This window comes from Microcebus murinus, chromosome 22, assembly GCF_040939455.1.
Source record: "Microcebus murinus isolate Inina chromosome 22, M.murinus_Inina_mat1.0, whole genome shotgun sequence".
NCBI classification, from domain to species: Eukaryota; Metazoa; Chordata; class Mammalia; order Primates; family Cheirogaleidae; genus Microcebus; species Microcebus murinus.
The window spans coordinates 13,822,926-13,848,206 of record NC_134125.1 but is presented as its reverse complement, the minus strand read 5'-3'; the positions used below and the strand labels follow the sequence as shown (position 1 = coordinate 13,848,206).

At 42.3% G+C, this 25,281-nt stretch overlaps 1 protein-coding gene across 9 annotated transcripts in view; it reads left to right on the top strand.

Moving 5' to 3' along the window:
• Positions 1-25,281, top strand: part of CIT (citron rho-interacting serine/threonine kinase) — a 164,922-nt gene that overhangs the window by 116,799 nt on the left and 22,842 nt on the right. For 4 of the 9 annotated variants that reach the window (XM_020283111.2, XM_012756541.2, XM_075996613.1 and 1 more), the window contains 11 exons: positions 5,603-5,800; positions 6,584-6,777; positions 9,381-9,516; positions 12,007-12,111; positions 17,440-17,580; positions 18,009-18,116; positions 19,880-20,042; positions 20,321-20,485; positions 23,638-23,775; positions 24,331-24,511; positions 24,702-24,793. In XM_020283111.2, the coding sequence (XP_020138700.1) occupies positions 5,603-5,800; positions 6,584-6,777; positions 9,381-9,516; positions 12,007-12,111; positions 17,440-17,580; positions 18,009-18,116; positions 19,880-20,042; positions 20,321-20,485; positions 23,638-23,775; positions 24,331-24,511; positions 24,702-24,793 (1,621 nt within the window). Of the gene's footprint in view, positions 1-5,602; positions 5,801-6,556; positions 6,778-9,380; positions 9,517-12,006; positions 12,112-17,439; positions 17,581-18,008; positions 18,117-19,879; positions 20,043-20,320; positions 20,486-23,637; positions 23,776-24,330; positions 24,512-24,701; positions 24,794-25,281 lie in introns of all 9 variants that reach the window. The other 5 variants (XM_012756539.3, XM_075996611.1, XM_075996610.1 and 2 more) reach the window with 3 other exon arrangements.

The window sequence follows — 25,281 nt, the reverse complement described above, 5'->3', positions numbered from 1 at the left end:
TGTACAGGTCAGTGACATTTTTACATATATAGACAACTGTGTAACCACAGTATATAGATCAAGATGGAGAACGTTTTCAGCCACCAGAAGGTTCCCTCCCATCCCTTTGTCAGTATCCTTTGCCCCGTGGATAACCACTGTGCTGACCTTTGATAACACAGACTAGTTTTGCCTATTCTTGAACTTGGTATAAGTGGAATCATAAATGGATGTGCCCTTTGGGGCTTAGCCCTCCACCCCCACCCCCCCGCCCCACTTAAGTTGTTTGCAATGTGCTCCATGTTGTTGCATCTGTCAGTAATTTGTTCTTTTGCTTTACTGTGTGGTATCTCCAGTGTATGAGTAGAACTGTCGTTTGTTTATCCACTCTCCCTGCTGGTGGACGCTTGGATTGTTTCCGTGATGAATAAAGCTGTTAGGAAACATTCCTGCACAAGTCCTTTGGTGGCCATTAAGTGCTTATTTCTGGTGCATGCATACCCAAGACTGGAATTACTAGGTCACGAGATATGCCTCTGTTTGGCTCTCGCAGGGACCTGGCAGACTGATGTTGGGTCTGTATTTCCTCATGTGATGGTTGGATCAGGATGGGCCTGGCTTAAAACGTCTGTTGATTTCTTCCCTCTCTCTTCCCTTTCTTGAGGAGTTGGTACATCATGTTCTGGTATTCTTCTGCCCTAGATTTTTAGTTTCTTACTGTCTTGGTTTCTTTCTTACTTGACACAAGAGTTATTTGCTTATATTTTATATGTGCTTGTGAATGATTGCTGAGTAAAATATAGATCATTTTATGACTGTGATTTTTTTTATGTTACACTTTTTCTCTTAAATTCAGATGTTTTTAAAATGTGTACATTAGTAATCCTGCTCCATTCATCTCGAGTTCTCTTTTCTCTGTTTTTAGTCTTTTGGCAAAAGAACTTTTTTAAAAAACATTTTGTTTACAGCTTTATGGAGGTATAATTGGTGTACTATAACCTGATGAGTTTTAAAATGTGTATACCTGTGAAACCATCAAAACAATCGAGATAATGAATTTTATTATTATTTTGGATAATAAAATTATCCAAATTTTATTTTTGAGGGATAAAAATAAAATTTTTATTTTATCCATCATCCTCAAAGAATCCTTTTACTCCTTTGTGTCCATCCTGCCCCACATTTTAAATTGGAAGTTTAGTTTTAATGGACTATACCAATATGTAGGTTACTTTCTTATGTAACATTTATATTCTTCAAATTTGCATTTTCTGGAAAAAATGACTTCTAATTCTTGCTTCATTTACCTCTGGCGTTCTGTAGAGAAGTCCCTGGGGGTCTTCCCAAATGCGTGTGAACCCCAGAGAGTGACTCCTACCCCCATTTCAGCCAGAGCAGCTGGGTAGCTTAGTGGTCTGAGCCGTGGGCTCTGGAGTCATGTAACCTGAGCTCAGATGATGAATTGGTCTCTTGGTAACCTATGTGATATTATCCTCCTAAACCTCTATTTCTTTGTCTCCAAAATGGAGATAACATTGTACACCCTCAGTTCAAATGTGCCATTGAGTGTAGGGTGCATAGTGAATTTAATAGCTGCTCTTTAGGGGCTGGGTGAGGGAAGAGAGATGGCTGCTTAGTTCCAGTACACCGTACACTTCAAATTTCAGAGATAGTAAAACTCAGGAAACAGTGAGTCATAGACTTTGATAATAATACCTCTCTCATAGAATTGCTGCGTGAATTAAATGAGAGGGTATATGCAAAAAATGTTTTCACAGGGCCTGGTCCATAGAAAGTACTAAGCAACATTGGTTACTGTTGTTATTTTATTATATTGGGCTTATAATATACTCTTTTGTTTGGAACATGACTCTTCTACTTTAAAAAGTTTGAAAAACACAGTTTTAGAACAGCATCTGGCCACAATATGAGAGCTCAATTATACTTTGAGTGGCAAGTTCAAGGCCACCTTAAAGAGACTTCGGAAGAGTTTGGCACTTCCTGGCACTGTCCAAGGTTGTCTCTGCTGGGAAATGTCATCTTCGTCACTGGTGGGAACTCTCGCAGTAACTCAGTTGATAGGAGCTCCCAGTTAGCAGCTTCCAAAAACCTCATGAACAGTAAGATTTTTAAGCGCAGACAATTTCTTTATTTTGAAGACATTTAAAAAAAGGATTTGATTCAATCTGGCACCTAAAACCCTACCTAAGTCTGTTGCAGAGGGGAGTTGGTGGGCAAACATATGACACAGTTTTAATTATGAATCAATCTGTCAGCTATAAGATTAAAAATAAATAATATGCAAATAGCTGCCTTCAGAAAAGAAAAGAACTAGGCATTAAAATAGTACTCAGTCCTGTGTCTTTTTAGCCCGATGCTCACTATCTGACTGGTTCCTTAACCCCTAATGTGTCATTGGACATTTACCTGGTAACTTTCCTCTACCTGTCTCCCGATGTGAGAGGTTAACATCTACTTTTCAGAACCATGAGGTTCGCATGATACGCTTGAAAAGCAACAGATCACCCCAAACAGAGGTTTTTGTTTTTTTTTTTGACACTGAGAGGAGATCATTTTTTATATCCTGTTTTCTCTTAGAACTGCACCAGGACCTCTCATCTGCAAAAACAGCATAAAAGAAAGCTCTGCTAGCCCTTGCATTATGAAGCTATCACCCTCATCTTCTTTACTGCTAAGTTGGAATCAGCCTTTCAGTTTATCTTTGGGGTTGGAAGGCTAACAGGCTCATAGTAAACAGAGCATTTGCCCTGGGTATGGAGAGAATATATCCAGTGCCAGCAAGTAGCCCTTGCACGTTTGCCGGTTCAAAATCAAAAAGGATTTTCCTGAATGGTCAATATATCTTACTCCATCATTTCAGTTTTCAAGGATCTGAAAGAAAAATTGAATAAACATTTCTATCCCCATTTTAGGGGGCTGTATAGTATAGGGAGTAAGAGTTGTAGATTCTGGAGTTTAAGTGCTGGGTTCAAATTCTGGCTTTTTAATTAATATTTTCTAGCAGTGACATTGAGCAAGTTAGCATCTCTGTTGCTCCAATTTCCCCATCTATAAAATGGTAATAAAATAATGCCTACTTCAAAGGACAGCGTGAAGACTGCCAATTATTATACATTTTTAAAAACTATTAAGTGTTTCAAGACAAATTAATATCTGTAAACTCAATAATATGTGTTTGTGTGCGCCTCTAATGCGTAATACCATGACGCCAGCAACTCGAAACAGGGCCACAAACTAAACATGTTATGGCTTGGCCAGAAGGAATGTATGTCTAAAATGTCCAAATCAGTTTCAGTGCTTTAAGTCTCTGCATGAATGCTTCACACAAACATGAAATCCTTCTCTTGTCAAGTGAGCAAAATAGAGATGATGACCAAACACAAAACCAGCAGTCACAAGCTGGAGATAGACATCAGAGACATGAGACCCCCTTGAAAACTGGCTGACACCAGGAAAATAGAAGGACCCTTCTTATTTCAATTGCCCCATCGCAATTCGAGTGACGTTAATAACCTTGACACCTCATTGACTTTTTTCAAGTGTTTCTTCTTTAGCACTTTAAATTGGGGAGACAGAGTAGGTGGCAGAAATGGGCTCATAGTAAATTGCATCCCCCCCATAAAGCAAAGAAAGTGGGTACTCATTCAAATATGCCTTTGAATGGCAAGCAAATTAATTTTGGCATAATTTGGCATATATTATTATTTAGCATATATTTAGTATACATAATATATTCTCATGTGAATAGATTTTCTATAGTCTGTTCCTTCCCCAAGAGCCTGTAAAGATGAAGCATTATCATGGTTATTAAGTTTTATTCCTTATATTTCACATGCTCTATTAAGGCCAAATAATACGCAAGAAAATTCAAAAAAAAATTGAAAAAATAGAAACAGATGTGGCATATATAGTATCTACTTCTATGTCACACATGGAGAAACCAACCCAGCAGAGTTCAAGGTGGCTTATTTGGGGTTCCGGAATCCATTTTGTGGTCTATGTTCTAGGCCAGTTTGCCTCAATCTTGCTTTTCTCTGGGAAAGATGGAGGAGAAAGCACAGTACTTAAACGGGGACATTTACATTCTTGGATGAAAAGTGTCTTAAGGAATGCATTTACTGCTACAGGAAGGAGACCAGTTGAACTAGTGGGCGTTGTTTGTTTATTGTTTTTTGTCTTAGAAGATTTAACCAGGTCATAGCAAAGTTGATACAGGGACCCTACAAGGCATAACTGCCAACTAGAAATGACAAATGTACAGTTTTCCTCCCATTTCCCCCCCTTAAAGAAGATGTCTTAGCTAAGAACCTGACCAGATAATTTTTATTCCCTGTCTCATAGCTGACAGCAAACCTCAGACTAGTACACTGGGAATTATTGTGGCTTTTGACATTAAAAGCAAATTACTAGACGACCAGACCATTACATTAAAAGGTTATCAGCTCAGTTAACAAAATGAAAAGTTGTATTTCCTGAGCCACATTGGACAAATGTTCTCAATTGATGTTCTTTAATCTGTCTGCCTGGGAAGATTTTTTAAATTGATAGTCAAAGGAAATTAAAGTAGGAATTAGTCATGGAAACAATGGGAACATTTCATAAACTAAGTCTACTCTAGGTTTGAAAATTGGAAACAATGAATAACCATAGGCTTAAAGGCATTTCCTTTTAATTTTCTTCTTCTTTTTTTTTTTACATAAAATTTAATTTAGTCCCTCTGTGTCTCAGTCCAACTATTATTAGAAAATTGCCCTTAAACTTCTAAAGTATTATATATTAAAGCTCTCTGCAAGCACTAATACAAAGCCTCAACAAAGAGAATAGGAAAGCTAAATGCTCTGAAATTGAAGTCATTCTGCCATTGAGCAGGGAAATAATTTAGGAAAACCAGATTAAATCTCTCTCAATAAAATGGCAATTCATATGGTTTTCCCATTTTCTGATAGCTAACTGTATAGTAAAATCCATTAAAGTGATGCCATAGTACAATATTGTATTGTAAGGGTTATTCTGAGCTTCCCTTAAGTTTTTTTTTTTCCTTTGTTGCATGAAATTAAATTTATTGCTTGAGATTTTATTAAAATAACTCTTAGTGTCCTTCCCTGTTGATCTTCCTTGAGAAGGACTTCATTTTGCTTTCTAAGACTATGGCCATTTGTAATTGTAATGTCTCAAATCGATGGTGTCAAGGGCATTTTTAGCTTAATTAGCTGATTGTGATACCAGACTATTCCTCTTTCTTTAATTTGCATTTTTCACATTTGCATTTTTCACCTTATATTACCGTCCATTAACTTGAGCTCATTCAAACTTGCCCCTTCCATACAGTAGTCACTTTTGATTAATTTTGCTTTTGCCATATTTTTTCCAAATGTATCCCGAGTAGAGCAAAACTGAGTCTTGTCTTTTCCTACCACCGCCTGTGTGTAGAGCGGGTGAGCATGGAAGCCTGAATTTGGCTCTTAAGCTTGGGTAGGCAAACACGGGAGCTGCATGTTGATTGCGTTGTGTCAAGTAGGTTCAAAAATCAGGAGCTCTAGAAGCAGCTTCTCATTTAAAATGAATTTTCTTGGTGTGTAACTAGCTTCCTTTCCTCTTTTAGGTAATCACAGACCTGGAGGAGCAGCTAAACCAGCTGACCGAGGACAACGCTGAACTCAACAACCAAAACTTCTACTTGTCCAAACAACTCGACGAGGCTTCCGGCGCCAACGATGAGATAGTGCAACTGCGAAGTGAAGTAGACCACCTCCGCCGTGAGATCACAGAGAGGGAGATGCAGCTCACCAGCCAGAAGCAAGTAAGGAGGGCGAACAAGCTCATGAGGTCCTGGGGGGACTTTGAGAAGAACTTTAGGAAGAGTGCCTGGTGCCTTCTCCCGAGGGTTCCAAGATCAAGCTTCATCCACTAAACGGGCCCTTTGTACAATCATCTCTTGTTTCCAAGGCTTTGGGGTTTCAAAAATGGCTTTTAAAAGTGTGTAGTTCTTACTAATTTTGATTTTTCTTTTTTTTTTGGAGACAGTCTCGCTGTTGCCCTGGCTAGAGTGCAGTGGTGTCATCATAGCTCACTGCAACCTCAAACTCCTGGGCTCAGGGTGATCCTCCTGCCTCAGCCTCCCAAATAGCTGGGACTACAGATGTGCCACCACTATGCCTAGCTAATTTTTTCTATTTTTAGCTGAGACAGGGTCTCGCTGTTGCTCAGGCTGGTCTCAAACTCTTGACCTCAAGCACTCCTCTTATCTCGGCCTCCCAGAGTGCTAGGATTACAGGCATGAGCCACTGCGCCCATATTAATTTTGATTTTAAAAAATTAAAAATAAAATCAAATGCTTTGGGAAGCCATTGTGGGCTCAGCTTTAACCTTTGTCGCCTCCCCCAAGCCTTGCTCTGAGTTCCACCTCTTAGATGGTGGCAGAAATGTCCCTGATTTGGGTCCTCTCAGGCTGTAGAAGAAAAGGATAAACCATGTTTCAAACTGTAGATAGAAACTTGTACTCTTCTGAAACTGACCCGACAAAAGTAACCTCCAGGAAATCCTCATTTAATACAAGGCACAACTCAGTGGTACTGATTTGCAGACGATGGAGGCTCTGAAGACCACTTGCACGATGCTGGAAGAACAGGTCATGGATTTGGAGGCCCTAAACGACGAGCTGCTGGAAAAAGAGCGGCAGTGGGAGGCCTGGAGGAGCGTCCTCGGTGACGAGAAGTCCCAGTTCGAGTGTCGGGTTCGAGAGTTACAGAGGATGCTGGACACTGAGAAACAGAGCAGGTGGGCCTTTCTGTTTGCGGAAAGCCAGTGACAGGTGACCACAGCAGGATCTGCTTGAGTTGTGAACCGGGTGACCAAATGTTCTAGCTGAGACTGCAGAGTTTCCTGGGACACAAGCCTTTCAGTGCTAAAAGCAGGAGGCTCTTGGGTAAACCAGGATGGGGTGGTCGCCCTGCTTGTAAATATGGATGGTGTGAGTTGGATTCTGTGGCAATGACTGGTGTCTGTTTACCCCGTGCAGAGGCCCGGGAGGCAGGGCAGAGATCTCGGTGCTTTCTTTGCCGAAGCACTCTTACCGGGTTTCTTAGTGTGACCATGTAGCAAGACTGTCACCATTTTAATCCTGGCCACGTGGCTCCCCTCTACACCAGGGGTCCTCAGCTGTGACACTTTTGACGTTTTGGGCCAGGCTGTTCTTTACTGTTGGGGGCTGTCCTGTGCATTGTGGGAACCCGAGTAGCATCCTCTGTCTCGACCCACTAGATTCCAGTAGCAAACCCCCTTCCCAAGTTGTGACACCCCAAAATGCCTCCAGACATTGTCCCCAGTGTCAATTCCTCCCCTAGTAGGGGAGGAATTGCCCTCAGTTGACAACCACTGCTCTGCAAGAGTAGTTGAGTATTTTTTTTTTTTTTCTTTCTTTCTTGGTAGGAAATGATAGTAAGTTCAGGCAATATCTTCCCTCTACTTTTCCACTTTTGTTTCTGCAGTCCCCCCAGCATAGAGTTCCCTTCCTGCCTGGGCCATGATACTGCAGGCAGTGCACTGCATAGCTCTGGGAAGTGCTGTTCACATTGATGACGTCATTGATTTGAAGAATTATTGTGACAGTTTTATAGCTCATAGCAGGAAAGTGTTTGGTTCTAACAAAATTGGTGTGTCATGACAGTTTGCAGATGGAAAGAACTTGTCTTGAAGAACAGGCACCTCTTTCCAGTTTGCAGAAAGGCACCCTGTGGGCTAATGCTAGCTCTGTGGCTTCCTGTCTGCACAATGGAATTATATCCATGCTTCATGTCCTTGCTCATGTCACCTTCCTCTGAATCACAGCCTCCTGTGATTCTTCAAACTCCTTAGGCAACATAAACTAAATGTAATATACAAATATTTATCACTTAATTAGGCTGTATCACACTCATTTTGGTATCTCCCACATTTACTTGGCCAGAGTAGACTCAACTAAATCTGTTGGGTGTGTTATCCATACTGAGTTCAGTTGAGGTAGAAAAGATTCGAGGCAAAAGATGAGAACCCTGAAATTACATTTCAAGAGAAATGGTAGAAATAGTTCCTTTTGGACATCCTCCTACTCTGGTATTTGCTGATGTGAGGGGCTGATGTTTGAGGTCTCCTGCTGCTGCTTCTCTCTGAATATTTGGGCTACTCCCATCCTCCCTGTGAGTTCTGGCTGTTGTCACATAGACCTCTCCCACCCTCAAGTCCAGCTCCTGTCTTGGCTCTTTCTAGGGTCGTTCAGAGATAATTTTGGGGGTAGGACCTGGTTCAGCATGAAGAAATCCACAACCAGACATGGAAGGTGTAATTATGAACTGTACTTAGGAAGACTAACAGTTGACTTTTGTTTCCTGTCTGCTTTCAGGGCAATTGTGAAAGATTTTGGCTTTCTTTTCCTTTTTTTTTTTTTTCCTACCCTTATTTTGGTATTATGTGAGATACTGAGATGCGGAAAATGTAATTCTTAATCCTTATCCTCAAAAGGCTAAGAGTACTGAAGAAGATAAACTATGCATTCAAATATTTATCACCTAAAATAGAGTGAGGTATGCTAGGACATTTATGCTTTGGATACAAAACAAGAAGAGGTTACTGCTAAAAGGAGAAATCGGCAAGGTTTTATGGAGGGCATATCGGCAAGGATTCTGGGCTGTTTATGCTGATTGGGTGTCTGTACTAAGTTCAACATCAATATGGTGACCTCCTGGGAGTAGGGGACCACCAGGCTCCTAACAAGTGGTAGGAGCATCTGAGTTCTTCCTTGAGGCCTGAGTGAGACTTGAGTTTGCAGAGTAGGAAAGGAGACTGTTGCCAGTGGAAGTAGGAAAACATAATACTTAAATGTGGGAAGGGAAGTGATTTTTCCAGTTTGCTTCTGGCTTTTCTGTTCTTTAGTGTTATTTATGGATACACTCATCAGATTGAAGTTTCAGTTTCCTGCTGGGCACCCAAACAATTTATCTCCTTGCATGTACTTTAAGCAGAGGAAATGTTTGCCTGAATGGGGTCCCCATGGTCATCTGAGTCCTGTGATTCTTCAGCGGGGCCACGTTCCATTTCTGCTCCCATGGAGGGTGTGATAGTGTTGACACATCCTTATTCAGCCCAGTTGCATCAGGAAATGCCCTTTCCCTTTCAGCCTTTCTAAGTGAAGAACTTTATCTTTTAAAGGGTTTCTCTTTACCCAGAGCATAACATGGGTCCAATTACATCTTGGAAAGGGAGACATAATTTGGAACTAGGAATCAAGGTTGGGCATCTGTTTGACCTGTAACCAGTTTGGCTGCTTGTGGGATTAGAGACGGGCCAGCTTCCTTCTCCATTGGGTGACGGTGGGGTCTGAAAGCAGGCCTGTGTTTTTCTGGCAGGGCAAGAGCCGACCAGCGGATCACCGAGTCCCGCCAGGTGGTGGAGCTGGCAGTGAAGGAACACAAGGCCGAGATTCTCGCCCTGCAGCAGGCTCTCAAAGAACAGAAGCTGAAAGCTGAGAGTCTCTCCGACAAGGTCAGTGCCCATCCCTTCTCCCTTTTAGGGAGACATTTTCGTTTCCCCGTCTTAAAGGCCTGCTTGGTACAAATTCGAATGCCATCCTTGGCAAACACATATCACACGCATATGTTCACTGCTCTGCAAATGTCACATGGTTATGCTTCACTGTGGGACATCCTTGTAGTGTGGGTGGGTGTAGTGGGCCCTGGGTTATCATGGTTGGCCACTGACTTTTTAACATCTACCTGTTTGAGTCCCTGAAGTCTGAATTTTGATCTGGGTGCACAACGGCTTCTCATTTCTAGAAGGCTTTATGGATTTAATGTTGAGTATTCTTGGGAAGTACTTGGTGGCAATGATGAATGCTCATTCCATTGCTGCAAAAATAGGCAGCTCAGCTTTTCCAGGTTGTAAGTGCAGGGGTGTGATAAGGTCTGAGGACACATGCCAGTCCTCAGTATTTCACATTGGAGATACATGTGTTCCATCCATGTTCTGCTCCATATTATATTTATGAAGAGATGTACCAGTGTTTTAGAGATTTTATCCAATACTCTTGGAGGAGATGTATAACAGATGCTTCAATGCTATATAGATAACAGAAGTGAAGATCAGAGAACTTTTATGTCTGTACACACAGACTCAGACACGTTCTTTCTGTACATACACACAAAGTAACCATCTGATTTTGTGTTTTCTATAACTTTGTTAATTCATGATTATCAAAGTTATTATTTAAGGCATTGCAGAAAATTGAGAAACCAGCCAGGTGCGGTGGTACACACCTGTAGTCCCAGCTTCTCAGGAGGCTCGCTTGAGCCCAAGGATTCTGGGCTGTTGATGCTGATTGGGTGTCTGTACTAAGTTCAACATCAATACGGTGACCTCCTGGGAGTAGGGGACCACCAGACTCCTAACAAGGGGTAAACCGGCCCAGGTTGGAAGCAGAGCAGGTCAGTTCTCCCATGCTGGTCAGCAGTGGGATGGTGCCTGTGACTAGCCCCTGGGCAACATAGCCGAGACCCTGTCTAAAAAAAAAAGAAAAGAAAATAGAGAAATCACAGAAAAGTAAAGGGAAAAAATGACTAGTAACCCATTCCCATAGTTATATTGGTGAATTTATTTGCCATCTCTTTGCTTATGTTTATGCAACACACACATATTTTTATAAATTTAGGTTCTTACTATGTATACGGCTTTACATCTTTTTTTAAAAACCTATAATGAGAGGCTTTTCCTGAGTTATTGAATATTTTTTGAACATGAAATTCTAAAAAAAAAAACACAGTTGCATGGAAGTACCTAATTTAATCATTCTATTTGTATTGGAAAGTTGAGCTTCTTCCACTTTTTTTGCCATATAAATAACACTGTGATGAACATGAATCTTTGTGGACATCCGTGATTATTTTCTTACCAGATATTTATAGAAATAGAATTATTGGATTCAAGGCTAGCGCTTTCCACTCAGGAACACTCCTGAGTTCCCTGAAATGGGCTCCCATTTTTTTTTTAAGCATAAAAAAGTTAATTTATTGTTTAGAGGTTAGTGAACCCTTTTATGTTTAACTTAAAGAATATTAAGTAACAAAGTCCTCCTTATCTTTTAAAGCTCCAGACATTCCAATACCGTATTTTCTTGATCTTCTCTTAATCAGGATGAAATTCTCTTTTCCACATCTCTTGTCAAACTTGTCATCTGACAGAGCAGTCATTATTTGTGTACATGTCTAGTTACGGGCCTTTCTGACTTGGTGGTGTAAGGTCCTTTGAGAGGGGGCCTTGCCATCCTTTAATCCTGAAAGCTGTCATGCTGGGTAGGTAGCAAGCACTCAGCATGTGATTATTTAATTAAATTCAGCCAAAGCATGTCAGATGAATAAATTCTTGAGCAGTCATCCTCTTAGAACTTGTCACAGCTATATTTATGACCCATCCCTAAGAAATAATTGCTATCCTCATGTAATAACCCGTGGAAGACTTACCAATGACACGGACTTTTGTGTGTGTGTTTTTTTTTTCCCCCCCAAAAAAAAACCCTTTACATTCTGACCTTTAGAACTTGATTATTCTTTATCTGTGAAGATTTGTGGACATTTATAAAAGTTGTTAGCAGCCGGGCATGGTGGCTCACGCCTGTAATCCTAGCTCTCTGGGAGGCCGAGGCGGGTGGATTGCTCAAGGTCAGGAGTTCGAAACCAGCCTGAGCAAGAGCGAGACCTCGTCTCTACTATAAATAGAAAGAAATTAATTGGCCAACTAATATATATAGAAAAAATTAGCTGGACATGGTGGCGCATGCCTGTAGTCCCAGCTACTCGGGAGGCTGAGGCAGGAGGATCGCTTGAGCCCAGGAGTTTGAGGTTGCTGTGAGCTAGGCTGACGCCACGGCACTCACTCTAGCCTGGGCAACAAGTGAGACTCTGTCTCAAAAAAAAAAAAAAAAGTTGTTAGCATCTAACATTTCTGAATGTGGCATCCTGCCCAACTTTTCCAAACATCTAGCTCAATGACCTGGAGAAGAAGCATGCCATGCTAGAAATGAACGCCCGAAGCTTACAGCAGAAACTAGAGACTGAACGAGAGCTCAAACAAAGGCTTCTGGAAGAGGTGAGTGTGAAACACCTGGGAAATAGGACCACCTGGAATTTTGAAAGTGAAAATTTGTCACATTCAGGTGGTCATGCCCAAATTAGACATTCAGATTTTGAAATTGGAGTTTTCGAGGAAGAGAGTAGGGTGGTTGCGTAATGTCTTGAAGGCCATAGGGTCTCCCTATCATTTGTATCCTCCTGTATGGTGCTTAACAGAGCGTCAAAGCACACAGTAAGTATGTGCCAAATAGAGGTTTATTAAATGCATGGATGAATGATTGTTGAATTAAATTGTTCTTTAGAGTTAATATGCAAAGTATATTAAGTTTCGTGCTGACAGGACATCTATGCAAATTAGCTTCCTGCACAGGATGGAGATTTGATCAGATTATGCCGAGTACCAAATTTCATGAAGACTTTTGAATAGTTAATTCAATTAAAAAATGTGGCCTGCTTTTGAGACATAAAATGACAAGCTCAAACGGATCTCCTAAACCCATCCCTTATTTTATTGCTGGTCCCTTTTCTCAGATTCAGAAAATTGCTGTTTAAATTGATGACTATTTTCATTTCCAACCACAGCCCTGCATGTTGAATCACTAATGATTCTGCTTTTGTTCATTAGAATTGACCTACAAGGACAAAAAAGTACTTTGTAAAGATATTTAATGAAACTTGGACTCCAAAGAGTATTCTGTTTAACTCCTAGTGAGCCTGACAGTTGAATTAACCAGAATTCTCTCTTCTGGTTAATTGAGGTATTGCTGTGTGACACCCATAGCTTCTGATGTGCTCTGCTGATAGAAATGAGGTTGCTATGCTATTAAGTTTCAAAAGTATAGTAAAATTTTTCCAGGTGAGTATGAAGTATTTTATATAATCATACTTTTTTTGTTATTGTTAAAGACGGAGTCTCGCTCTTGCTCAGGCTGGTCTCGGACTTCTGACCTTTGCACCTGCCTCGGCCTCCCAGAGGGCTAGGATTACAGGCATGAGCCACCGAGCCCGGCCTTATAATGATAGTTTTAAAAATATGGGTGGAGGCCAGGCGCGGTGGCTCACGCCTATAATCCTAGCCCTCTGGGAGGCCGAGGTGTGCGGATTGCTCAAGGTCAGGAGTTCGAAAGCAGCCAGAGCAAGAGCGAGACTTTGTCTCATCTCTACTAAAAATAGAAAGAAATTAATTGGCCAACTAAAAATATATAGAAAAAATTAACTGGGCATGGTGGCGCGTGCCTGTAGTCCCAGCTACTCGGGAGGCTAGGCAGAAGGATTGCTTGAACCCAGGGGTTCGAGGTTGCTGTGAGCTAGGCTGATGCCACGGCACTCTAGCCTGGGCAACAAAGTGAGACTCTGTCTCAAAAAAAAAATATGGGTGGGAATTTGAGAAAGTTCTGGAGATGGATGGTGGTGATGGTTGCACAACAATATGAATGTACGTAATGCCACTGAACTATACACTTGAAAATGGTTAAAATGGGCCAGGTGTAATGGCTCATGCATGTAATCCTAGCACTTTGGGAGGCCGAGGTGAGAGGATCGCTTGAGGCCAGGAATTTGAGACCAGGTTGAGCAACATAGCAAGATCCTGTCTCTACAAAAAGTTTTTTAAAAATTTAGCTGGATGCTGTGGTACATGCCTATTGGTCCAGTACTTGGAAGCTGAAGCAGGAGGATTGCTTGAGCCCAGGAATTTGAGGTTGCAGTGAGCTATGAGGATGCCATTGCACTGTAGCCTGGACAACAGAGTGAAACCCTATCACCAAAAGAAAATAATTAAAATGGTAAACTTTATGTTACATGTATTTTGCCATAATAAAACAATTTAAAAATTAATACTAAATATATTATATACACAATTTACCAAATGGCCTTAAGAACACTATAATAGAAAGTTTAAATCTACTTGGCGATCAAATAGAAATGATGGTTTTTTATCAGGGATGAATAGGCAGTGTTCTCACTTTAGGCACAAAGTGGAAACGGAAAGAACAGAAATAATCAATGCTCTTGCCTGTCCTATTTTCCTTCTGAGAGGGCGAGTTGGCCCTGACAGCTCAATACTCTGGTCCAAGGTTACGTGGTGAGTCAGTGACAAAGCTAGGAATAGCATGCTGGGATCCTGATTCAGTCCCTTCATTCCCGCTTCTAACCTACATGAGAATATTTCCAGTTTCCCGGAATGTACCTCAGATTTTTGAGCACAGACATCTGGCTGACACTGAGTGTGAGGCAAGTTTCACATACAGCTGAAACCATTCTGAAACAAAGCATGAGCACCATTGCGGTTGGGCTCCTTGGTGGTGGCGTGTGCTTCATAAGCCTGTGCTCAGGGTCTTAACCTAATGTCCTCTTCATAGGTACAGAGACTTTTAAATGGGGCCAGAACCAGAGCCTCAGAAGTGGGAGGAATTGTTATGTCATCCAGGTTCCTGGCACTATTCCTTTTCTCCCCGCCCTTGACAAACTTTACGGAATGGATCTTTCTTCCAAATCTTTCCTCGAATGGCCTCGTAAGCTTTCTTGACATGGCACTTTGCAGCCACTTCAGTCCACTGGAAGTAACACTGGAGATGAGAGTTCATTTGCTAATTCTGGTCAAATTCATCTCCTATCCAAGATAGAGAATCCTTTCCTCAGCACATCTCACAGGTGGGGCCTGTGGAACCTCAGTCTGAATACTTAAGAGTATGTAGACTTCGGACATCCCAACCTATTTACAGCTACTCTCATTCTTAGAAAGTTCTTTCTTATTTTGAACTAAAGCCTACAACTTCTACCCATTGATTCTGTTGACATCGGAACCAGAGAGTAGTCTGATATCTCCAACCAAAATCAGAGATTAATATTGACTGATAGTCAAATTACTTGATTAATAATTTAGAAAACTAATGTTTAATTAGCACTTACTATGTGCCAGGTGCCTTTCTGAGTACTTTGTGTGAGTTAACTCTTGCTGTCCTTGCAACAATCCTATGAGATAAATGTATTTCTTATCTCCATTATAGTTGATTAGATATCCAAGTAGCTCTCCCACTCCAAATTGCTTTCTCTTTCTTAGGCGAAACATTTCAAATCCTTCCATGCTTTGGACGTCCTTTTCTGGGAGATTTATCTTTCCAAAGAGAGTTTCTAGAAGCCCGTGTAGTCTGCATAGCAGTGAAGAATACATTGGGATGTTTCCAGTCCATACTGGCCTCTGTAAACCTCTGCCAATTACCTGGGCTCTTTGGGTAGTTTTGTGACACCATTGACACAATTGACTTGTTAAATCACCACCTTCCCTTCCACATCTTTATGTTCTATATTTATTCAATTGAAGTTTAAAAAAATACCACTCTATTGAACTTTTTCTTGTTGGTTTTGATCCATTCTTCCAGCCTACTGGGGTTGTTTCAGGCTCCGGTTCTGTCATCCAGCTCCTTCATTCTTCCTCCCAGTTTCCTGTCACCCTCACAAAATCATTGGGTAGGTCCAAGCACACAGCTCAGGCCCTCCCTTCAGTCTGACACTGACCCGTGGCTGTGCCTCCACTCGCTTCTCTCTGGGAAGCAAGTAAATGGTTTTGAAAAACATTTCCTAGAGCGCAAATGTCACTCTTACTTGTTTTTTACTGCAGTCAGTAACCAGCCTATTTCTTGGAAAGCTAATGGACAGGTGATGCATTTATTCTAGAAAAATATTTTGAGCCTGGCTCTCACCAGACAGATTCTTGTCCCCAGCACTTGTTTCTCTGGTTTCTGCCTAGTAATTAATGTTGTCCTAAAATAGTGGGAAGAAACTAAACAGGATAATTTGCAGAAGAAATCACTTGTGATGCGGGGGAGGGCATCTTAGCTGTTTTGTCTCTTTTTTTTCCCCCTGTATTTTTGGGGCTCCGTGGTTTGATTCAGAAATTCCAGGTTATGCACATGGGCCTAGTGACCTTTGGTGTCTCTTGCATTATGGCAGGACTGGTAGAGAAAGGCATATGGGAGAGTGAGGGGTGCACCTGTACTGGATGGAGGAAAGAAAGAGGGACAAAGGAGATGGAGAAGACTAACATTCATTAAGCACCTACTGTATGCTGGGCACTGTGCTCACTATGTCATCCAGCAAGGCAAGGCATTATACCCACTGTCAGATGAAGAAACTGAGGCTCCAAGAGGCACCATGAGCTGACTGTGGTCCCATCACTGATGAGTGTTAAGGTCGGGATTTAAACCAGGGTCTATAAGATTCCAACGTCCAGATCATTTTCTACAACAACAGTATGGCTTGGGGAATCAGCTGCCTCTTAGGAGGAAGGGGAGGTGAGGAGTAGAAATGGAAAGAAAAACAGAAATGGAGAGAAGCGAAGTGAGACAGAGAGGGCCGGAAATTGTGAGGTTATCGGTGGCTTTCAGCCTGCTGGGGTGGAAGGCTCTGGGGCTGCCACTGACTGTTTGGAAACACCTGTGGCGATGTTTCTTGCTCTTCTGTAGCTCTCTGTCCCTAAGTCAGCAGAGGGTCTAGGCTAGCAGGGAGGAGATGATTTGGGCCACAGAGAGTACGGTTCGACTGTATCCTGGGAGTTGGATGAAATTAACCAGCAATGCATCAGCAAAGCCTAAGGATGCTGTTCCCTCCTGCTTTTTAGAAATGGATGCATTTTACAAAAGAAAGACACAAAACCAGCATCTTTATAGCCTGTCCTATTTTCTGGTTGGCATCCATTGTAAGAATTTGAGAGCGATTTGCTGCACAAAACTATTTCCAATATACTAAATTGAATTTCACAGTATGAGTGTTTTGCCAACACTCATACTGTATCTGGGATCTTCTTCCTCCCCCCAACACTGTGGAAATCATCGCCTTTGCTTGTGGCTATTTACGTACTTGTTGGAGTCCTTCACCTTGGTGGGGCGCTTATTAAGTTAGGGGTGAGATGATTTTTCTCTGTGTTCGCTGCTCTGCCTGCACAGAGTGATTCCTCGTAGCAACAGTAGAGATCTTGAAAACAAAAAACGAGGACAAATTGGAACTTAGTTGTCATGGCACTGAGTCAGACTGCCTTAGATGTCAACTCAAATGGCTCACGCGCTCAAGTACAGAAATAACCTCAATTGGAACTCTGATTGGGAGGCAGACCTTGCAGCCTGGACTTCTATTATGGTGGGGATCCTGTGACTTGTTGGCCATCAGAGGTTTCAGTACTTTTGTACCATTTTGGAATAGATGACAGTGGATAATTCTGGATAGAGATGATTTCAAAAGCTGAATTTCTGGTGCCGTGCCTGAAATTAGTTTTAAGAATAGGAATAGCGGGGGATCGAATTGTATTGAGCACAGTATCAAGCCTTTCTCTGGCCCTTCTCTCTGCCAGCAAGCCAAATTACAGCAGCAGATGGACTTGCAGAAGAATCACATTTTCCGTCTGACACAAGGGCTGCAAGAAGCTCTAGATCGAGCTGATCTGCTGAAGACAGAAAGAAGTGATCTGGAGTATCAGCTAGAAAACATTCAGGTGAGGATGGGAAAGGGAATCTGCTTAAAAATTGTCTGCAGAGGCATTGCACGGAGGCAGCAAGCCATCTGGTGAAATGGCCAGTGTCTTTATGTTATTGTGCTGCGAGTATTTTCCCCAATAGTTTATTATGAACATTTTTAAACATTCAGAGAAATTGGAAGGTTTCCATAGTGACCACCACCTGGATTCTGCAATTAACCATGTGCTATTTTTCACTTTTTCACACATCTATCCATCTATTAATCCATCTTTTTTCCCCCTTTGCAATAAAATTGGGACTAAATAAATACCGAGTCAGTGCTGTTTGTGTTGAATTTTCATATGCTAGCATCCTAACAACCTTACATTTTATTTTCTCAAAGGATCAAATTTAGAAGTATACTTCTGCCTGGGTCTGAGGTTATTTTTGTTTCCTTGAATTTTAGGTTCTCTATTCTCATGAAAAGGTGAAAATGGAAGGCACCATTTCTCAACAAACCAAACTCATTGATTTTCTGCAAGCCAAAATGGATCAACCTGCTAAAAAGAAAAAGGTGAGTCAAAGTGTCTGAAAAGTGGGAGTTGTCAGTTTCGCTCCATCATTCACAGTTCAGTGGATGCCACTGTGATATGTAATCATAGAATATTGGAGAAAACAAAACGCACCTTTTTTGTTTTTGGTTTTATTGGGGGTTGAAAAATAGGTATTAAGACAATCAGAATAGCCCTTATCAGAGGATATTATTGATCAAGTCTAACAAACCACTTGGTGTTCGTGGCCATTAAAACTGTAGTGTCTTTCTCGGTTAAGAAAATGATTTTTCCCCCCACATAGCAGCTGGGGTGGGTTGTGCAGAGAGAAAGGTTTATTCATAAGTCCTCCTACAAATGGGTTCGAAGGTCATGTGTACGGGACTCTGCGGGGATTAGTAGGTCACATGCTTGGGACTCTAGAGGGATTAGCAAGTCACATACACAGGACCTTAGAGAGATTTAGCAGGCAACGTGCATGGGGTTTCAGAGGGATTAGCAGGTCGTGTGTGTGTGTGTGTGTGTGTGTGTGTGTGTGTGTGTGTGTGCCTCTAGAGGAGTTGATTCGCATAAATTCACTTGAATCACACTCCAGAAAGGACTTCAGGAATGATCTGGTCTAGTCCTTTTGATTGGCTCATGAAGAGACTGGAACCCAGGGAGTTGGTATGACCTGCCTGGAGTGCCTGACTGCATAGCCCTCCCCTCCACCAAGTACTGCCTCATCCCTTTAAAACTGTAACAGACAAATGACAAACCATAGGCAGGGTTATCTGTAGGTGCACATGGCAAGACTGCTTTTTGTGAACCTGATACGTGCTTTCTCACACCGTGGAAACCCTCATACTAGCTTGGGTCAAGTGTTCTCAGTTCCAGAAAAGTCTCTAAGGAGCTTGCAGTTTCCTTCCAAAGGCAGTCCCACACCATAATGTCAGTGATTTTACAAGACAGGCCTGATGACTTAAAATACCTAGGAGAAAGGCGTGGAGGACTGAAGTTGACAGCTGGTCTCAATATTCCCAGTGCCATCTTCACTGTAAGGGGAGGCTCAGAGGCTGCCTCCTACTGAGCAGTGGCTGCACGGGAAGGATGTTCTTGCATACTCTGTGACTGCATATGCTTTGCTTATGATATTTAATCTTTTTTATTTTAGCAGTGGACTGTTATCTGGTTATGTCACTTGATGTAGTTAGGGTGTTTCCTTTTATTTTTTCCTTTTAATTTTTTTTCCCATTGCATTATTCTGTGTTTCCCTTTGTTTCCCTTCCCATGTATAGTACATGTTTCCATTTGCATTTTTTTAGTAAGCCCCTTGTTTTGACATCACTTTCACATTCATTTTAAAATTCTGCTTCCTTTTGAAAAACACTCATCTCTGTGTCTTGCAACTAAGCATCATGAGACAAATTCCAAGGCAAGAGTGACCTCTGAACCATCATCTCTCCTGACTCCATACTCCATACTCTCCTGATTCCATTTTTTGAGTGGGAAGGACTCTCAGGAAATGACCCTCCTGTCTTGGGAATGCTAAAGGAAGAGGTGTTGGCAATTCGAGCATCTTTAATCCTCTTGGTGAAAACTTCCGCACCCCTATTTTTTTCAGCCGGCTGGAAGGGGCTGAGGCTCAGCCCATCCTTTCCCCCTTCACATGCCATTTTTACTAAATACACTTACAGTGAGTATGCTCCTGGCTTCCGTGCTTTGCTCCTCCCGAGTCAGATTTCCTTTAGCTAGTGTGAAGTGCCAGTTTCCAGGAGTTAGGAGATATCTCTGTTTCCATTGCTAGGGTTTATTTAGTCGACGGAAAGAGGACCCTGCTTTGCCCACACAGGTTCCTCTGCAATACAATGAATTGAAGCTGGCCCTGGAGAAGGAGAAAGCTCGCTGTGCAGAGCTAGAGGAAGCCCTTCAGAAGACCCGCATTGAGCTCCGGTCCGCCCGGGAGGAAGGTAGGGGCTCTCTCTGCAAAGTGCTCAAGGCTCTGGAAAAGGCAGAGGACTGATCTCAGCGAGAACGGTCCAGCATCTTTGGTGATGGCCCATCCTTACGATTTTGTTCCAGACATCCCCAATCTGGAAAATGTGTGGCCTCCTTGGCGTTGCCAAGTTGGCATGACACGTGTCCCTTCGGGTCTCGGGTCCTTGAAAGGCAGCCTCGGGCAGTGTGCTTGGTTTGGTCCTCTTGGTGACCCAGTTAACCAAAAGGCACTGTGCTGGTCTCTCTGCAGCTGCCCACCGAAAAGCCACGGACCACCCTCACCCGTCCACGCCAGCCACCGCGAGGCAGCAGATCGCCATGTCTGCCATTGTGCGGTCACCTGAGCACCAGCCTAGTGCCATGAGCCTGCTGGCCCCGCCGTCCAGCCGCAGAAAGGAGTCTTCAACTCCAGAGGGTACGTTCTCAAGGGGCTGATGGGGTTGCATGGGAATTTATTTTTTAGTTTTTAATTTTTTTTTAATTGACTAAGAAATGCAGATATATGCTAAAAATTATAAGTAATACTAGGGGATAAAGAGGCAGAAATAAGGCTTCCCTCTCCCTATCCCTAGATCCTTTACCCAGAGGCAACCATTTCTTTCAACTGCTATAGTCTTCAGTGATAGTTCACGCACATAACCACATCTTTATTATTTAAGGATTTTACATTATGTGATTATATTTAAAGACTATGAGAAAATCAGCACATGTTTCTCAGCCCTTTTTTTTTTTCTTTTATAAGCATCATATAAACTACACTGCACACTGCAAGACATCTTTTTGTTAAAGGGCTATCTTAGAGGTTTCATATTAGTACATATGGATCTACCTCTTTCAAAAAACTGCCTAGTATTCCATGGTGTGGGTATACAATTCACCTTTTAAACCAGACCCTGATGGATGGGCGTCTAGGTTGTTTCCAATGCTCTGTTATCATAAATATCCTGCAGAGAACATCCTGCACACCTGTGGGTGCTGTGGCTGATTAAATTCTTGGGAAATGAATCATTCGGTTAAAGATCATGTGCATATTGAGTGTTGGTAGTTTGTGTCAATTAATTTTTCTACCAACAGCGTAAGGAGTTTTCTTTGTGGTCTCAAAAGTACTCTGTTCACCTAGAGATGAAAAGGACTTAAAAAAAAAAAGCCAAGGAAGGTGGTTTGGAGAGTGTCAGGGAGAATAGAGCAGATCTGTGGTTTAGCATCATGGTAACACAATCACACCTGCTTTTGTTTTGTTGTGGCTCCTGTTTTTCTTTAACCATGATGTCATCTCCTTCCTACATTTATGTAACACCTTGAATCAAGGAGTGTTACTCTGAAAGTCATCAAAATGGTGATGGCAGCATAGAGGGAAGAGTTGTTTCTGGCTACAGTGTCCATTGACGACTTCCCCGAGTGGTGTCAATACTTCCAGTGCCTCCTCCATGCATGTCGCACCTTAATAGTTTCAAAGTGCATTCATGTATTTATTCCTTACATCCTTCTGAGAAAGGCAGGAGGATGACAAAAGGAGAACCTACCAGAGTGGGATTCAGAAACCTGGATCCCGAGCTTTTCTGTCTTTCACCTTTTATCTGTGGTTTCAGTTACTCATGGTCATTCATGGTCCAAAAATATTAAATGGAAAATTCCAGAAATAAATTCCAATGATGAAATCTCTCACCGTCCTGCTCTGTCCTGCCTGGGATGTGAATCATGCCTTTGTCCAGCATCTTCACACTGTAGACACGACCTGTCTATTAGACATTTAGCAGCCTTCTCAGTTATCAGATAGGAAAAAACCCCAGTGTATACAGGGTTTGGTATTATCTGTGGTTCCAGGCAGCCACTGCAGGTCTTAGAACGCATCTCCAAGCATAAGGGGAGACAACTTGTAAAATTGCCTCCAGTTAGTTAGGTCACTATCAAGAGAGGGAGCCTATTAAATGGAAATATCAATCTTAATTAATTTTTTTATTTTATTTTTTGGAGACAGGGTCTCACTCTGTTGCCCATGCTAGGGTACAGTGGCATCGTCACAGCTCACTGCAACCTCAGATTCCTGTCCTCAAAGCAATCCTCCCGCCTCAGCCTCCCAAAGTGCTAGGATTATAGACGTGAGCCACTGTGCTCAGCCTCAATCTTGTTAACTTTAACAAACTAGAATATAAACATAAGAATCAGTTCTTTGTGACTAAAAAGTTGGGTTTTGAACAAAAGGAGTTTATTCATGAAAAAAACTGGACAAAAATGGAGAATTTTTTGGTCAATTCATATATTTAATAATTAGAAATTCTGTAATTCATAATAGTGGTTTTAAGTTGGATTCTGAAAAGCTCTAAACATATGATTTCATCTGGAAAACAAAGCTTTCATGACTAAAAACATTTACAAACAATGGATTTAAAAGCTAATGTTTCTTTATGCCCAGAAGCATCTATGCCATCATGTGGCCAATCTTAATTCTAATTCCTAATAACCAGGTAATGGAGCTTTTGAGTTGATTCACATAAATCTGGATGCATCTGTTCATGTTAAAATAGTTTCACAATCTGTAACTCATCTGCTGTACAGTTTTATTGAGATATAATTCATATACCATACAATTCACCTATTGAAAATGCACAATTCAGTGTCTTCCAGTAAGTTGACAGGGTTGTGTGACCATCACTACATTCTAATTTTTAAAAAATTTTGGCACCTACCAAAAAAACTACTCTGCACCCATTATCAGTCATTTCCAATTCCTCCCACCACAATTGTTCCCCTTGGCAGTCACTGATCTTCTGTCTCTGTGAATTTGCTCTTCTGGACATTTCATATCAATTAATCATTCCATATGTGGCCTTGTGTGTCAGGGTTTGATGGAGCATAGTGTCTTCCAGGTTCACCCATGTTGAGCATGTTTCAGTGCTTCATTTCTTTCTAGGGCTGAATAATGTTCTATCAGATGAACAGCACATTCTTATCCATTGATGGACATTTGGGTTGTTGCCACTTTGGGGATGTCATAAATTATGCTGGTGTGAACATTTATGTACAAATTTTTGTGGGTGCATATGTTCTGAATCCTCCTGGGTATATACCTAGGTGTGGGATTGCTGGGTCATATGGGAATTCTGTTTCACCTTTTGAGGAACCTCCAGACTGGGTTTTAGAGTGGTGGCACCATTTTACATTTTCTCCAGCAACGTCTGAGGGTTCCAATTTCTCCACATCCTCACCAACACTTATTTTCCATTTTTAAGATTGTCGACATCCCAGTGGGTGGGAAGTGGTATCTCATTGTGGTTTTGATTTGCATTTCCCTAATGACTAAGGATGTTGAGCATCTTTTCATGTGCTTGTTGGCCATTTATTTCTCCTCTTTGGGGACATGTCTATTTAAATCCTTGGCCCATTTTTAAATTGGGTTTTTAAAAAAAAATTATTGGGTTGTAAGAGTTCTTTAATACATTCTAGATACACGTCCCCCATCCGATGTAAGATTTGCAAATATTTCCCCCCATTCTGTGGGTCGTCTTTTCACTTTTTTGATGATATTGTTTGTAGCACTCTAATGATTTGTGAAACATTTTCCACCAGAATTTAGTCGGCGTCTGAAGGAGCGCATGCATCACAATATTCCTCACCGATTCAACGTGGGACTGAACATGAGAGCCACAAAGTGTGCTGTGTGTCTGGATACCGTGCACTTCGGACGGCAGGCATCCAAATGCCTCGGTAAGAGCAGCAGTTGTGCATCTACAGTGGGCACCTGGGTGTTTCCATCTAAAAAATAAATCCATCGGGTGGAGGTAATTTTTTTTTTTAACGCTTTGTCATCTAGTGTCTTCATTTCTAAGCTTTTTCTTTCAGTGGGAGGACATTATTTTTCTCCTGTTAAAAAAGCATGAGTTTATATATGTCTTCAGCTCATGACTCCAACCTGTTGCACAAAATACTTTGGGCTTTGCTAATTTGCAGCCCCTTTTTGTCGGGCTGGTCTCTCCCCACCTTTGTGCTGGCTCCAGCTGAAATGTGCAACTGTGTACTTTGCACACCTGTTTGTGGGCATTGGGTTGAAGCCAGGAAGACTAGGTGGGAGCGTGTGGCTTTCTCGTTTCCTTTCTCTGTAGGAGCCTGGCACTTGGGAAACCTTAGGGGCGACCTGCGTGCCAGGGCCACACTCACAGGAGGTGGCTGGGGGTGGAGAAGCCCTGGGGTTGGCTGGAGGGGAAGGGGAAGGGTCCAGGGTCAGCCGAGCATGTCTTCAGGTTACCCTCTGCTCTGTCCTAGAATGTCAGGTGATGTGCCATCCCAAGTGCTCCACATGCTTGCCAGCCACCTGTGGCCTGCCTGCCGAATATGCCACACACTTCACCGAGGCCTTCTGCCGTGACAAAATGAACTCCCCAGGACTCCAGACCAAGGAGCCCAGCAGCAGCTTGCACCTGGAAGGGTGGATGAAGGTGCCCAGGTAGTGTTGCAAAGCGGCTTGGGCCGCGGCAGGTGCTGGCGTGGAAGGCCCCAGCCACTTCCAGCCCTGCTGCTTTCCAGGAAAAATGTCTTTTCTAGGAACCACCCCCACCCCGCCACCCCCTCACCCCTTCCTCTAGCCTTATTCTTCTGAGTTTAAACATACTTCATTTCAATCCTTCTTTTCCCAGGAATAACAAACGAGGACAGCAAGGCTGGGACCGGAAGTACATTGTCCTGGAGGGATCAAAAGTCCTCATTTATGACAATGAAGCCCGAGAAGGTAAATTAATAATTCAGGGGGAATGTCATTGCACGTGGTTAGCCCAGGTCTCCTAGTGTTGGCGTGAAGGCTTTGTTTTTTGGATTGCCTTGCAAGCTTTCTACGCTTTTCCATTTTTGAAAACTAAAAACCAAATGACTTCTCTAAAGGTTATTGGTGCGATACTCACATCTGTAGGTCTCCCCCCTGAAGAACCCGCAGGGCGCTGCCCTGAAGATTCCACCTGCTAATACACCTTCCGAGAACTTCCGCCTCAGTCAACTAACCCATAAATCCGCATCGGCGTCAGAAATTTCACTGTGCTACTCATCTGACACACTTTATTTTTTTTTTATCTTCCCTCTCTGCCTTCTCTGCACACCTCTTTCCCTCCTTTGTTCTCGTGCGCCTCTCTTTACACGCGTACCCTGTCTCTCTGTCCCTCTCTCTGTCCCTCTCTCTGTCTCTCTTCTCCGTCTCTCTTCTCCCCTCGTTCTTGTTCCTGTGCT